The sequence below is a fragment of the Stegostoma tigrinum genome, chromosome 3, assembly GCF_030684315.1.
Source record: "Stegostoma tigrinum isolate sSteTig4 chromosome 3, sSteTig4.hap1, whole genome shotgun sequence".
In the NCBI taxonomy this organism is placed as follows: domain Eukaryota; kingdom Metazoa; phylum Chordata; class Chondrichthyes; order Orectolobiformes; family Stegostomatidae; genus Stegostoma; species Stegostoma tigrinum.
The window spans coordinates 137,353,670-137,369,435 of record NC_081356.1 but is presented as its reverse complement, the minus strand read 5'-3'; the positions used below and the strand labels follow the sequence as shown (position 1 = coordinate 137,369,435).

The 15,766-nt window shown below is 50.2% G+C and overlaps 1 protein-coding gene across 1 annotated transcript in view; it reads left to right on the top strand.

Moving 5' to 3' along the window:
• The window catches only part of LOC125450877 (interleukin-7 receptor subunit alpha), a 75,155-nt gene extending 60,248 nt beyond the window's left edge, over positions 1-14,907 (top strand). Inside the window, exons 6-8 of the mRNA XM_059645052.1 lie at positions 4,072-4,150; positions 13,412-13,487; positions 14,105-14,907. Of these exons, the coding sequence (XP_059501035.1) occupies positions 4,072-4,150; positions 13,412-13,487; positions 14,105-14,644 (695 nt within the window). The 3' untranslated portion in view covers positions 14,645-14,907. The remainder of the gene's footprint in view (positions 1-4,071; positions 4,151-13,411; positions 13,488-14,104) is intronic.
• Positions 14,908-15,766: the final 859 nt, after the last annotated feature.

Here is a 15,766-nt window from a genome sequence, read left to right as displayed (position 1 = left end):
CTGAGAGGGCTATGGCTGTTCAGTGAGTTAGCAGATTCACACGCAAATCTTTTTAAAACCAAACAACATGGGATTGGTAGGAAGATTGAGGTGATGTATCTGTCACGCTATTGTCTAGTGGGGTGGGGTCAGTTCAAGGCACTAACTGTAATTAGTGGATGTTAATTGCTAATTAATCCCAATACAGGTTTAATCTTAAATCTGATAACTGTAGCACCTTGTTTTCTTCTCTTGCCAAGTTTGACATTTGTAATTCTGAAGAAGGCGTTTGGTACACTTTCCTTCATTGGTCAGAGCGTTGAGTATCGGCATTGGGATGTCATGTGCTTTGTGTAGGAGCCTGTGATGTGGCCTTACAGAGGTCTATAAAATCATGAGGGACATAGACAGGGTGAATAGCCAAGGTCTTTCTCCAGGGCAGGGGTGTCCAAAACTAGAGGGGCATAGGTTTATGGTGAGAGATGAAAGATTTAAAAGGGACCTGAGGGGCAACTTTTTCCTCACAGAGGGTGGTGCGGTGTGGAATGAGCTGCCAGAGGAAGTGGTGGAGGCCGGCACAATTAGAACATTCAAAAAGCACCTGGGTGTGTACATGGATAGGAAGGGTTTGAAGGGATATGGGTTGAACACATGCAAATGGGACTAGTTTACTTTGGGGGAAACCTGGGTGGCATGGACAAATTGGGCCAAAGAGTGTTTCTGTGCGGTGTGACTCTATGACAATGAGGTCATGGTCCAGTTAGTAATCCAGAGATTATTATCTTTAAAAGTCAGTTTTTTAATTGTGCCCTGAATTTCTCAAACACCCTTCGCAGATGCTGATGTTGTTGGCACACACATGGACAATGTCTGCAGAATCACTCCCCACCTCTGTAATCTAAGTCCCAAACAGGTCACCCCAGCCCTGCGACTGGCCAGGCAACCCAGTCTGTATGATGCACTCTGTTAGTGTCAGTCCCTCCGATACTGCCCCACAGAGGGGCGGTACTGTGGCTCAGTGGTTAGCACAGCGCCAGGGACCTGGGTTCGATGCCACCCTTGGGCGACTGTCTGTGTCAAGTTTACACGTTTTCCCTGTGTCTGTGTGGTGCTCCGGTTTCCTCCCACAGTCCAAGATGTGCAGGCTAGGTGGATTGGCCGTGCTAAATTGTGGTGTTCAGAGATGTGTAGATTAGGTGGCTTATAGGGGGATGGGTCTGGGTGGGATGCTCTGAAGGTCAGTGCGGACGTGTCGGGCCGAAGGGCCTGTTTGTACACTGTAGGGATTCTGTGATTACAATAACTGTCCTCTCTCATTTGACAGACTGAATGCCGCCCCAACCACAGCACTCGTGGATCCCACCACCCCGCCCACACCACCACCTCCCCAACTCACCACCTCCCCAACCCACCGTACCTCACAGACTCTAACAGCATGGAGATGGGCCCTGCGGCCCAAACTGGTCCATGCCAACCAAATCCATCCACACGAACCCCATTTCCCTGCCCTTGGCCCAGATCCTTCTAAACCTTTCCTGTCCATGTATTTGTCCAAATGCCTTTTAAATGTTGTTAATATACCCACCTCAACCACTTCCGCTGGCAGCTCATTCCATGTGCGTACCACCCTCTGTGCAAAAAACGTTGTCCCTCAGGTTTCCATGTAAGACAGAAGTGGGAAGTTGTGTGTGGACCCTGTGGAGATCGGAGAGGTGCTAAATGCTTATTTCTCATCTGTTTTCACTGAGGAACAGGAGAATATTGTAGAGGACATGACTGAGTTAGGGGCTTCTAGAACTGAAAGGATTGAGGTTAGTAAGGAGGAGGTGTTATCAATTCTAGAAGTTGTGAAGGTAGATAAATCCCCTGAGCCGGATGGGATTTTTCCGAGGATTCTCTGGGAAGCTCGGAGGAGGTGGCGGAGCCTTTGGCCTTGATCTTTGAGTCCTCATTGTCTACAGGTTTAGTACCAGAGGACTCGAGGATTGCAAATGTTGTGCCCATGTTCAAGAAGGGCAGTAGGGATGACCCAGGTAATTATAGACCTGTGAGCCTTACGTCTGTTGTAGGAGTAATTTTGGAAAGGATTATAAGAGATAGGATTTATAATAATCTAGCAAGCAACAATTTGATTGGAGATAGTCAGCATGGATTCGTCAGGGGCAGGTCGTGTCTCACAAACCTCATTGAGTTTTTTGAGAAGGTGACCAAGCATGTGGATGAGGGTAGGGCAGTTGGGGTGGTGTACATGGACTTCAGTAAAGCCTTTGATAAGGATCCACATGGTAGGCTATTGGAGAAAATAGAGGCACAGGATTGAGGGAGATTTAGCAGTTTGGATTAGAAACTGGCTTTCTGTAAGAAGGCAACGAGTGGTGGTTGATGGAAAATATTCAGCCTGGAGTCCGGTTACTAGTGGTGTGCTGTTTGTCATTTTTACAAATGACTTGGACGTGGGCATAGGTGGATGGGTGAGTAAGTTTGCAGATGACACTAAAGTCAGTGGAGTGGTGGACAGTGTGGAAGAATGTTGCAGGTTGCAGGGAGACTTGGATAAACTGCAGAATTGGGCCGCAATGTGGCAAATGGAGTTTAATACAGATAAATGTGAGGTGATTCACTTTGGGAGGAATAATAGGAAGGCAGAATACAGGGTCAATGGAAAGATTCTTGGTAGTGTAGATGTGCAGAGGGATCTTGGTGTCCATGTACATAGATCCCTGAAAGTTGCCACCCAGGTTGATAGTGCTATTAAGAAGACTTACGGTGTGTTAGGTTTTATTGGTAGAGGGATTGAGTTCCCAGGCCGTGATGTCATGCTGCAACTGTGCAAAACGCTAGTGCGACCTCACTTGGAATATTGTGTGCAGTTCTGGTCGCGCCATTACAGGAAGGATGTGGAAGCATTGGAAAAGGTGCAGAGGAGATTTACCAGGATGTTGCCTGGTCTGGAGTGAAGGTCTTATGAAGAAAGGCTGAGGGATTTGGGTCTGTTCTCATTGGAGAAAAGGAGGCTAAGAGGGGATTTAATAGAGACATACAAGATGATCAGAGAAAGATTAGATAGGATGGACAGTGAGAATCTTTTTCCGAGGATGATGATGTCAGCTTGTACCAGGGGGCATAGCTACAGATTGAGGGGTGATAGATTTAAGACAGATGTCAGAGGCAGGTTCTTTACTCAGAGAGTGGTAAGGGCATGGATCGCCCTGCCTGCCAATGTAGTTAACTCAGCCACATTAGGGGCATTTAAACAGTCCTTGGATAAGCATTTGGATAATGATGGGATAGTGTAGGGGGAGGGGCTTAGATTAGTACACAGGTCGGCGCAACATCGAGGGCTGAAGGGCCTGTTCTGCGCTCTGTTGTTCTATGTTCTATATATTCTTTCCCTTCTTACCCTAAACTGATGCCATCTCTCCCTTGATTTCCCAATCCTGGGAAAAAGACTGAGTGCATTCACCCTATCCATGCCTGTCATGATCTTATTCACTTCTGTTAAGATCCCCCCTCAGTCTCCTACACTCTAAAGATCTAGTCCAACCTCTCCCTATAACTCAGTCCCTTGAGACCTGGCAACATCCCTGTAAATTCCTTCTGCACACTTTCCAGTTTAATAACATCCTTCCCATAGCAAGGTGACCCAAACTGAACACAATACTCCAAGTGCAGCCTCACCAACATCCTGTACAACTGTAACATAATGTCCCAGCTTCTACACACAATGCCCTGCCTGATGAAGGCTAGTGTGCCAAAAGCCTTCCTCACTGCCCTGTCTACCTGTGACTCCACTTTCAGAGAACCCTGCTCCTGAACTCCAAGGTTCCACTACATTCCTTAAAGCCCTATCATTCACCGTGAATCTCCTACCTTGATGTGACTTTCCAAAATGCAGCACCTCACACTTATCTGTATTAGACGCTGTTTGCCATTTCTCGGCCCATTTCGCCAGGTTGTTACTCGGTAAGTACGTGCACACTGTACAAGGACAATCAAACAGGCAGTGGCTGCAAAAGGAATGAAATTATACCATCACCAACACTGGAATGGCATGGCTCTGATATGTGCTTATGTTCTGGCTTTTGGCTACAGGTATCAAGCTAACTATGTCCTTACTGACTCTGCTTCTCATCATTATCATCGGTCTCAGTGTACTGTGCTGGGAAAACAGGTCAGTGCAATTCAACAGCTTTCACAACACGGGAATGTAAACTGTGTCACAAGCAACGTCCCCCCCCAACTCAACAGCCCCATGTACACTCTCCCCGAATCACTGACCTTACCCACTCAATTAATCCCACTCCCACAGCCCCATGTACACTCTCGCCCCATCACTGACACTACACCCACATTTAATCCGCCTCCCACAGCCCCATGTACACTCTCACCCCATCACTGACACTACCCCCCCCATTTAATCCCCCTCCCACAGTCCCATGTAAACCCTGCACCCACCCACTCAATCCCCCTATCATGGGGTAGCATGGTGGCTCAGTGGTTAATACTGGAGCATCACAGCGCCAAGGACCCATGTTCAAATCTGGCCTTGGATGACCCTCTGTGTGGAGTTTGCACATTGTCTGCTTGGACAAATGTCTGCATGGGCTACTTCCAGGTGCTCCGGATTCCTCCCACAGTCCAAAGATGTGCAGGCTAGGTGGATTGGTCAAGTTAAATTGTCTGCAGTGTTCAGGGAAGTGTAGCTGAGGTGGGTTAGCCATGGGATGTGTAGGGTTACATGGACAGGGTGGGGAGGTGGGTCTGGGTGGGATGATTTTCAGAGGGTCAGCATAGACTCGATGGGCTGAATAGCCAGCTCCCACGCTGTAGCAATTCTATTATCATTGACCCTACTCACCCATTTAATCCCTCCCAAGGTCCAACACTCTTCAATTCACTCCCACCCACATTCCCTACTCCACATCCAGCAATATTCCCCCTTATCACACATATCCATATCTCGTTTTCCACACCCACTCAAAACCTTCACTCCTCCCCCACCCATATCCTCCGCTCCACACCCACACAAAACATTCACTCCTCCCCCACCCATATCCTACACTCCACACCCACCCAAAGCTGTCACTCCTCCCCCACCCATATCCTCCGCTCCACACACACACAAAAACTTCACTCCTCCACCACCCATATCCTACACTCCACACCCACCCAAAACATTCACTCCTCCCCCACCCATATCCTACACTCCACACCCACCCAAAGCTGTCACTCCTCCCCCACCCATATCCTCCGCTCCACACACACACAAAAACTTCACTCCTCCACCACCCATATCCTACACTCCACACCCACCCAAAACATTCACTCCTCCCCCACCCATATCCTCCACTCCACACCCACCCAAAACCTACACTCCTCCCCCACCCATATCCTCCACTCCACACCCACCCAAAACCTTCACTCCTCCCCCACCCATATCCTCCAATCCACACCCACCCAAAACATTCACTCCTTCCCCACCCATATCGTCCACTCCACACTCACCCAAAACCTTCACTCCTCCCCCACCCATATCCTCCGCTCCACACCCACCCAAAACCTTCACTCCTCCCCCACCCATATCCTCCGTTCCACACTCACCCAAAACCTTCACTCCTCCGCCACCCATATCGTCCACTCCACACCCACCCAAAACCTTCACTCCTCCCCCACCTGTATCCTCTGCTCCACACCCACCCAAAACCTTCACTCCTCCCCCACCCATATCCTCCGCTCCACACCCACCCAAAACCTACACTCTCCTGCGCACCCCCCCAGCCTCCGATATCACCCAATTCTTTTCCCCCCCAACCCCTATGTACTGGAGAGCTGCTTCTGGGAGGAACTGCTCCTCCATCACTGGCTGGTTTTATCTCACATTTAATGTTGATTGGCTTACTATTGAGCCTATCAGAGGCATACCAGGATACAGGATAACAAAATGTGAAGCTGGATGAACACAGCAGGCCAAGCAGCATCTCAGGAGCACAAAAGCTGAGGTTTTAGGGCGTAGACCCTTCATCAGAGCGGGGGATGGGGTGAGGGTTCTGGAATAAATAGGGAGAGAGGGGGAGGCGGACCGAAGATGGAGAAAAAAGTAGATAGGTGGAGAGGAGAGTATAGGTGGAGAGGTAGGGAGGGGATAGGTCAGTCCAGGGGAGACGGACAGGTCAAGGAGGTGGGATGAGGTTAGTAGGTAGGAAATGGAGGAGCGGCTTGGGGTGGGAGTAACGGATGGGTGAGAGGAAGAACAGGCTGGGCTGGTTTTGGGATGCAGTGGGTGGAGGGGAAGAGCTGGGCTGGTTGTGTGGTGCAGTGGGGGGAGGGGACGAACTGGGCTGGTTTTGGGATGCGGTGGGGGAAGGGGAGATTTTGAAGCTGGTGAAGTCCACATTGATGCCATTGGGCTGCAGGGTTCCCAAGCGGAATATGAGTTGCTGTTCCTGCAACCTTCAGGTGGCATCATTGTGGCAGTGCAGGAGGCCCATGATGGACATGTCATCTAGAGAATGGGAGGGGGAGTGGAAATGGTTTGCGACTGGGAGGTGCAGTTGTTTATTGCGAACCGAGCGGAGGTGTTCTGCAAAGCAGTCTCCAAACCTCTGCTTGGTTTCCCCAATGTAGAAGAAGCCACACCGGGTACAATGGATACACTATACCACATTGGCAGATGTGCAGGTGAACCTCTGCTTAATATGGAAAGTCATCTTGAGACGTGAGATTGGGGTGAGAGAGGAGGTGTGGGGGCAAGTGTAGCACTTCCTGCGGTTGCAGGGGAAGGTGCCGGGTGTGGTGGGGTTGGAGGGGAATGTGGAGTGGATAAGGGAGTCACAGAGAGAGTGGTCTCTCCGGAAAGCAGACAGGGGCGGGGATGGAAAAGTGTCTTGGGTGGTGGGGTCGGATTGGAGATGACAGAAGTGTCGGAGGATGATGCGTTGTATCCGGAGGTTGGTGGGGTGGTGTGTGAGAACGAGGGGGATCCTCTTTGGGCAGTTGTGGCGGGGGCGGGGTGTGAGGGATGTGTTATGGGAAATGCGGTCAAGGGCCTTCTCGACCACTGTGGGGGGAAAGTTGTGGTCCTTGAAAAACTTGGACATCTGGGATGTGCGGCAGTGGAATGCTTCATCGTGGGAGCAGATGCGGCGGAGGTGGAAGAATTGGGAATAGGGGATGGAATTCTTGCAGGAGGGTGGGTGGGAGGAGGTGTATTCTAGGTAGCTGTGGGAGTCGGCGGGCTTGAAATGGACATCAGTTACAACCTGGTTGCCTGAGATTGAGACTGAGACATCCAGGAAGGTGAGGGATGTGCTGCGGGACAGGAAGAAGCGGAGGGCCTTGAGGCCATCTGCATGCGGAAAGGCCCTCCGCTTCTTCCTATCCTGCAGGCCCGACTAGTCCCCCTCCATTGACACCCTCACCCTCAACAACTTCTCTTTCGATTCCTCCTACTTCTTACAGACTAAGGGGGTGGCCATGGGCACCCACATGGGCCCCAGCTATGCCTGCCTCTTTGTAGGTTACGTGGAACAGTCCCTCTTCCGCACCTACACAGGCCCCAAACCCCACCTCTTCCTCCGTTACATTGATGACTGTATCGGCGCCGCCTCTTGCTCCCCAGAGGAGCTCGAACAGTTCATCCACTTCACCAACACCTTCCACCCCAACCTTCAGTTCACCTGGGCCATCTCCAATACATCCCTCACCTTCCTGGGCCTCTCAGTCTCTATCTCAGGCAACCAGCTTGTAACTGATGTCCATTTCAAGACCACCGACTCCCACAGCTACCTAGAATACACCTCCTCCCAACCACCCTCCTGCAAAATTTCCATCCCCTATTCCCAATTCCTCCGCCTCTGCCGCATCTGCTCCAACGATGAGGCATTCCACTCCCGCACATTCCAGATGTCCAAGTTCTTCAAGGACTGCAACTTCCTCCCCACAGTGGTCGAGAACGCCCTTGACCGCGTCTCCCACAACACATCCCTCACACCCCACCCCCGCCACAACCGTCCAAAGACGATCCCCCTTGTTCTCACACACCACCCCACCAACCTCCGGATACAACGCATCATCCTCCGACACTTCCGCCATCTCCAATCTGACCCCACCGCATTTTCCATCCCCACCCTTGTCTGCTTTCCAGAGAGACCACTCTCTCCATGACTCCCTTGTTCACTCCACACTGCCCTCCAACCCCACCATACCCGGCACCTTCCCCTGCAACCGCAGGAAATGCTACACTTGCCCCCACACCTCCTCCCTCACCCCTATCCCAGGCCCCAAGATGACTTTCCATATTAAGCAGAGGTTCACCTGTACATCTGCCAATGTGGTATACTGTATCCATTGTACCCAGTGTGGCATCCTCTACATTGGGGAAACCAAGCGGAGGCTTGGGGACCGCTTTGCAGAACACCTCCGCTCAGTTCGCAATAAACAACTGCACCTCCCAGTCGCGAACCATTTCAACTCCCCCTCCCATTCTTTAGATGACATGTCCATCATGGGCCTCCTGCAGTGCCACAATGATACCACCCGAAGGTTGCAGGAACAGCAACTCGTATTCCGCTTGGGAACCCTGCAGCCCAATGGTATCAATGTGGATTTCACCAGCTTCAAAATCACCCCTTCCCCCACCGCATCCCAAAACCAGCCCAGTTCGTCCCCTCCGCCCACTGCATCCCAAAACCAGCCCAGCCTGTCCCTGCCTCGCTAACCTGTTCTTCCTCTCACCCATCCCCTCCTCCCACCGCAAGCCGCACCTTCATTTCCTACCTACCACCTCATCCCACCTCCTTGACCTGTCCGTCTTCCCCGCACTGACCTATCCCCTCCCTACCTCTCCACCTATACTCTCCTCTCCGCCTATCTTCTTTTCTCTCCATCTTTGGTCCACCTCCCCCTCTCTCCCTATTTATTCCAGAACCTTCACCCCATCCCCCTCTCTGGTGAAGGGTCTAGGCCCGAAACGTCAGCTTTTGTGCTCCTGAGATGCTGCTGGGCCTGCTGTGTTCATCCAGCTTCACACTTTATTATCTTGGATTCTCCAGCATCTGCAGTTCCCATTATCCCAGGAGAGATACAGCCTGTGATTGGAGAATCACTGAGTGGTTGCGATCTGAAGAAGCACCAATGAGTGAGTCACTTGTGGTTTGTCACCTGGATGTTATGGCAGGCTCCCTGGGAAGGCAGGGATCCTGTATGATCACTCCACTGCCCGTCAAGGGGAAAGAGACTGGGCCAGGTTTAGGGGGAAGGAGAAAGTTCCTGGGGGGAGGCAGCAAAAGTTGTTTCTTTCGGAGGAAGGAAGAACTTGCAAGATCAAGGAAAAACAGGCTGCAAAGATAAGATGTCAGTTTGTAACCTGTAAACAAAGGAATGCTCAGCTAACTGCAAACAGGAAAACTTAAAACTTCTAGGGAAATGTATATTTGAAAATGAGTGTGGAATATCAAGTTTAATGTTGAGTAAATTTGGGAGCTACTAAATCAGGTAAATTGTAGTCGATACTTTGGTCTTTAACACTTTCTGTTTCCTACCCAAAGATTCAATTTAACTCAGATCTGAGAATTACTGAAAAGAGAAGCAACCTGTCATTGGTAGGACTTGAAAGAGAGTTTAACTGAAAGATTTTGAACACTTAGGAGTTAGAAAGTCAGAGTTTTTACAGCCCAGGAAGAGGCCTTTTGGCCCATCATATCTGTGCTGGTCATCAAACATTCATTTATCTAATCCCATTTATCTGTACCTGGCCCGTAGCATTATATGCTGTACTATTTTAAGTGCCTATCAAAATACTTGCTCAATGTTTTGAAAGTTCCTACCTCTAACAGCCTTCAGACAATGAGTTCCGGATCCTCACCACCCTCTGGGGAAATTTGATTTGATTTAGTGTTATCACATGTACCCAAGTACAGCGAAAAGTTTTGTTTTGCAAGCAGTACAGGCAGATCATATCTTACAAGGGTGTACAGACCACAAGGCAATAATACACTAGAATTGAGGTTTCAAAGTGCAGAGTGGTTGTAAAAAATGTGAGAATAAGATCTGTTGTCAAGAGTTTGCAATGTTTTCCTGAAATATCCTCTAAACCTCATGCTCCTTACTTTGAAGGCAAATGTCCTTTGGCCCTGATGGATTGCATTCTGGGATTGTAAAGGAGAGAGAGTGGATACAATGGTTATAGTTTTCCAAAAATCCTTGGATTCTGAAGATATACCAGAGGATTGGAAAATTGCTAATATGACAGAGGGGGAGGTAAAAAAAACAGAAAACTACAGGCTGATTAGCCTAACATCTATTGCTGGGAAAATGTTGAAATCAATTAATGAGGAAGTAATGGCAGCATACCTAGAAAATTATAATCTAATCAAGCAGAGTCAGCATGGCTTTATGAAAGAGAAAGTGTGTCTGACTAACATATCAGAGTTTTTTGAGGAAATTTCGACGAGCGTAGATGGAGTGGAATCAGTAGACGTGTTGTAGTGGACTTCCAGGTTTTCAACAAGGTACTTCACAAAGCGTTAAGTCATAAGAGCCCAAGTTTTGAAGGTAGGATATTGACATGGGTAGAGAGTTTGATTTGATGTATTTGTTGTCAGATGTACCTAAGTACAGTAAAAAGCTCTGATCATGAACAGTACAGGCAAATCGTAGTAAGCAAGGACATACAGATCATAGGGTGAGGAAAAAGGATCGATACACATAGGTTATGCCACACGGGGCATGCACTGGGCAAGATGAACATAAGCAAGATAAGCATGATGTGAAGCTAGAGAGTCCATGCATCAGTCTGATAATGGCCAGGAAGAAGCTGTTCTTGAATCTGTTCAAGCTTCTGTACCTTCAGCCTGATGGAAGAGGCTGTAGGAGATCATTACCGGGATCTGATGGGTCTTTGATGTTGGCTGCCTCTCCGTGGCAGTGAGCCGTGTAAATTGGCTCACTGGTAGGAAACAGAAAGTGGGGATAAGGCTTTCTTTTCCTGGTTGGTGACAGCAGCTGTTCACAATGTATAATAGTGACTTAGAGGAAGGAAACAAATGTACTGTAAACAAATTTGCAGGTGGCACAAAAATAGATGCCTAGGCAGACGAGGAGCAGGAATACATAGAGTTTACGGAGAGATATTAATAGGTTAAGTAACTGGGAAAAAAAAGTCAAATGGAGCATAATGTGGGAAAATGTGAGGTGTTTATTTTGGAAGGGAGAACAAAAAAACAGAATATTATTTAATGTGCTGCTGCAACAGAAATGGACGGGAGGGTAACTTGTGTATAAAACGCAGAAAGCTAGCACACAGGGTGCTGCAGGTAATCAGGAAGGCTAATGCTCTGATGAAGGGTCTAGGCCTGAAACGTCAGCTTTTGTGCTCCTGAGATGCTGCTTGGCCTGCTGTGTTCATCCAGCTCCACACTTTGTTATCTTGGATTTTCCAGCATCTGCAGCTCCTGTTATCACTGAGGCTAATTCAAGGTTGGCCCTTATTTCAGGGGAATTGGAGTGTAGGAGTAGGGAAGTCTTACTGTAACTGTGCAAGGTGCTAGTGAGCCTTTAAGCAGTTTTAGTCCCTTATTTAAGGAAAGGCATCATTTTAGACAATAGGTGCAGGAGTAGGCCATTCAGCCCTTCGAGCCAGCACCACCATTCATTATGATCATGGCTGATCATCCACAATTAGTATCGTGTTCGTGCCTTATCCCCATAACCATTGATTTCACTATCTCGAAGAGCTCTATCCATCTCTTTCTTGAAAGTATCCAGAGAGTTGGCCTCCACTGCCTTCTGGGGCAGAGCATTCCATATATATTTTATTGGAGGTAGTTCAGAGAAGACTGACTGGGATGATCCCTGGTACAGAGGGACTCCTCATGAGCAAAGGTTAAACAGTTTGCGACTCGACTCACTGGAGTTTAGGAGAGTGAGGTGATCTTACTGAAACCTGTCAGATTCTGAAGCAGCCTGACAGGGTAAATACTGAGAGGGTGTTTCCCCTCATGGGACAGTGTAGGGGATCACAGTCTCGGAATAAAGCGACACCAGTTAAAGGCTGAGATGAAGAGGAATTTCTTCTCTCGGAGGGTTATGAGCCTTTGGAACTCCTTGCCACAGAGAGCTGTGGGGGCAGAATCCTTGTGTTCAATTAAGGCTGAGATAGGTTCTTTATCAGTCGGGGAATCAAAGAATATGGGGAAAGGGCAGGAAAGTGGATGTGAGGAATGTCGGATCAGCCATGACCCTATTGAATGGGGGAGTAGGCTCAAGGGGCTGAATGGCCTCCTACTGTTCTTGATGGTCTTACAGTAGGCCATTTAGCCCATGAATAGAGCCTTCTCCACTATTTAATACAATCGTGGCTGATCTCATCTTGTTCTCAACTCCCTTTTCCTGCCTATTCTCGATGTTGTCACACCACTAGCTAAGAATCGATCTCCTCACATTTATTCAGTGCTCTGGCATCCAGCACCTTTAGCCACGGGTTCACAAAGGGGAAATGGAATTGAATTGTTGATGTGGTAATTAGCAAGATAAACTAATAAGAAGCAGAACGCTCTGCACAAAATGGCCTGGGAATGAGCTCATTGCTATATATCAGGAAAAGAAAGGTTCCCAACAATAATTCCCAGGAGCATTCCGGTCCACAAAACATCGATTTGCCACAATCTCTTGGTTTCCTGTCACTCACATGAATTTGTATCCATGTAGCATCACAACAGCTCAGAGGAGTTTCACTCGATTGATTCCTGGGATGAAGCACTGATATTATGAGAAAAGGTTGGAGAGTTTGCACTGATTGCATTGACCATTTGAACGATGAGAGATGATCTTATTGAAAGACGTAAGACAGTGAGGGGGCCTGACAGAGTAGATACCAGGAGGATGTTTCCCCTTGAGAAGAAGACTACACGAGGCAGTTTAAGACCAAAAGTCTCCTGTCCATGATGGAGTTGAGGATAATGTTATTTTGTCTCTCAGGGAGTTGTTATGCTGTGGTGTAGTCTTCTTCAGACAGCAGTGGGCACTGGGTCACTGAATTTACTCAGGCTGTGGCAGACTACTGAGTGACAATGCAGCCGAGGATTCTGGGGTTGGTCAGGAGCCTGGAGCTAAGTCCCTAACCAGACCAGCCGCGTTCTTGTTGTCTAGTGGAGTGGCTCCATGAGCCAATGGCCACTTCTGCTCCAAAGCCCTCTGTTTCTGTTGACCCTCCCGCCTACAAACCTGATTCCACACTGCTCGGCCACTCTTCCCCCAAATACATCACACTATGACATCTCACAGTCCCTTGGCAAACTAATTACACCTGCAGCCATCCTGATGGAGGCAGCGTGTGAGGATATGGGAGTATCCTGGCAACAGGGATAATTTCTCTCAGATCGTTGACAGCCCTCTGACTGTGGACAAGGAACTGATTCAAACGTTTGCCTTCCAGGATCAAGCCTCATGTCTGGCCCAAAATTCCAAACCCAAAATCTACACTGGAGCACCTGTACATGAAACCAAACAAGGTAGGCTTAGCGCACAGAGCCGGCAGTGTTTGATGGGGACAGTGTAGTGGGAGCTTTACTCTGTATGTAACTCCATGCTGTACTTGTCATTGGAGTGTTTGATGGGGGACAGAGTAGACTGAGTTTAAGTAGTATCTAACCCCATGCTGTCCCTATCCTCACTATGTTTGATGGGGACAGTGTAGAGAGAGCTTTACTCTGTATCTGACCCTGTCCCGGGAGTGTTTGATGGGGACGGTGTAGAGGGAGCTTTACTCTGTATCTAATCTCGTGCTATCCCTGTTCCAGGGAGTGTTTGATGGGGACGGTGTAGAGAAAGCTTTACTCTGTATCTGACCCTGTGCTGTCCCTGGGAGTGTTTGATGGGGACGGTGTAGAGGGAGCTTTACTCTGTATCTAACCTCGTGCTATCCCTGTTCCAGGAAGTGTTTGATGGGGACGGTGTAGAGAAAGCTTTACTCTGTATCTGACCCTGTGCTGTCCCTGGGAGTGTTTGATGGGGACGGTGTAGAGGGAGCTTTACTCTGTATCTAACCCCATGCTATCCCTGTCCCTGGGAGCGTTTGATGGGGACGGTGTGGAACAAGCTGTGCTGAGTTCTGTGCTCTGTGTTACAGACGGTGGCAGTGAGCTTTAACCCATCCAGCTTCCTGGATGTGATGGAGAGTCGCGTGGACACGATACAGGTGAGGGGTTCCCGGAGAAGCTGCTGTGCCCCATCCACAGGGAGTGAAGCTGCTGACTGTAACAATATGGCGCTGGAGAGAGAGCTGCTGATGGGAGAGAGAGCTACAACAGACATCATTGGCACAAGCTGGCACGAAGCTAAGTGCCCAGCCCAGGAGGGGGCTGACAGTCCACAGTCCCTGAGGTTGGCCAGGGGAGATCCTGACGGAGAGAGGCTGCCTGGGTCTCCCAATGGCCATGCCCCAGGGCCTGGGGGTTGGAACACAGCGAGGGGCCCCACGTCTGGGCACAGCCACAATGATGGGGCAGCCTATGGGGGGCAGGGGTTCAATGTTCAGGGCACTGGGGAATCTTGCCCAGATCAAGTTGATCAAGGGAGTGATCTGGAATCAACATTAGCTGCAGACTGTCCTCTCACCCCGTCTGACCAATCATACATCACCATGTCTAACCTGTACCAGATCCAGTGAGAGTCTTCCCAACGACTCACACCCCTAACCTCAGGCCCACACACCCACCCCCAGATCCACACCCCACTCCTAGACTCAAACTCCTACCCCCAGGCCCACACCCCACCCCCAGGCCCACACCCCTAACCCCAGATCCATTCCCCACTCCCAGACCCACACCCTTAACTCCAGTCCCACACCCCTATCCCCAGGCCCACACCCCTATCCCCAGGCCCACACCCCACTCCCAGACCCACACCCCTACCCCCAGGCCCACACCCCACTCCCAGGTCCACACACTACCCCCAGACCCACACCAAAACCCTCAGACCCACACCCCACTCTCAGACGCACACACCTACCTCCAGACCCACACCCCTATCCCCAGACCCACACTCCTACTCCCAGACTCATGCCCCACTCCCAGACCCACACCCCTACCCCCAGGCCCACACCCCACTCATAGACTCAAACTCCTACCCCCAGGCCCACACCCCTAACCCCAGATCCACTCCCCACTCCCAGAGCCACACCCTTAACTCCAGTCCCACACCCCTATCCCCAGACCCACACCCCTATCCCCAGGCCCACACCCCTATCCCCAGGCCCACACCCCTATCCCCAGGCCCACACCCCTACCCCCAGGCCCACACCCCACTCCCAGGTCCACACACTACCCCCAGACCCACACCAAAACCCTCAGACCCACACCTACACACCCCAGACGCACACACCTACCTCCAGACCCACACCCCTACCCCCAGACCCACACTCCTACTCCCAGACTCATGCCCCACACCCAGACCCACAACTCTACCCCCAGACCCACACCAAAACCCTCAGACCCATACCCCACTCTCAGACACACACACCTACCTCCAGACCCACACCCCTATCCCCAGACCCACACCCCAACTCCAGACCCACACCCCTACCCCCAGACCCACACACCACTCCTAGACCCACACCCCTACCCCCAGAACCACACTCCTACTCCCAGACTCATGCCCCACACCCAGGCCCACAACTCCAGCCCCAGACCCACACTCCTACTCCCAGACCCATATCCCACTCCCAAACCCATACTCCTCCCCTCCACGCCCCTTACACACACCACCCCCCAGGCCTACACTCACCCCCTAC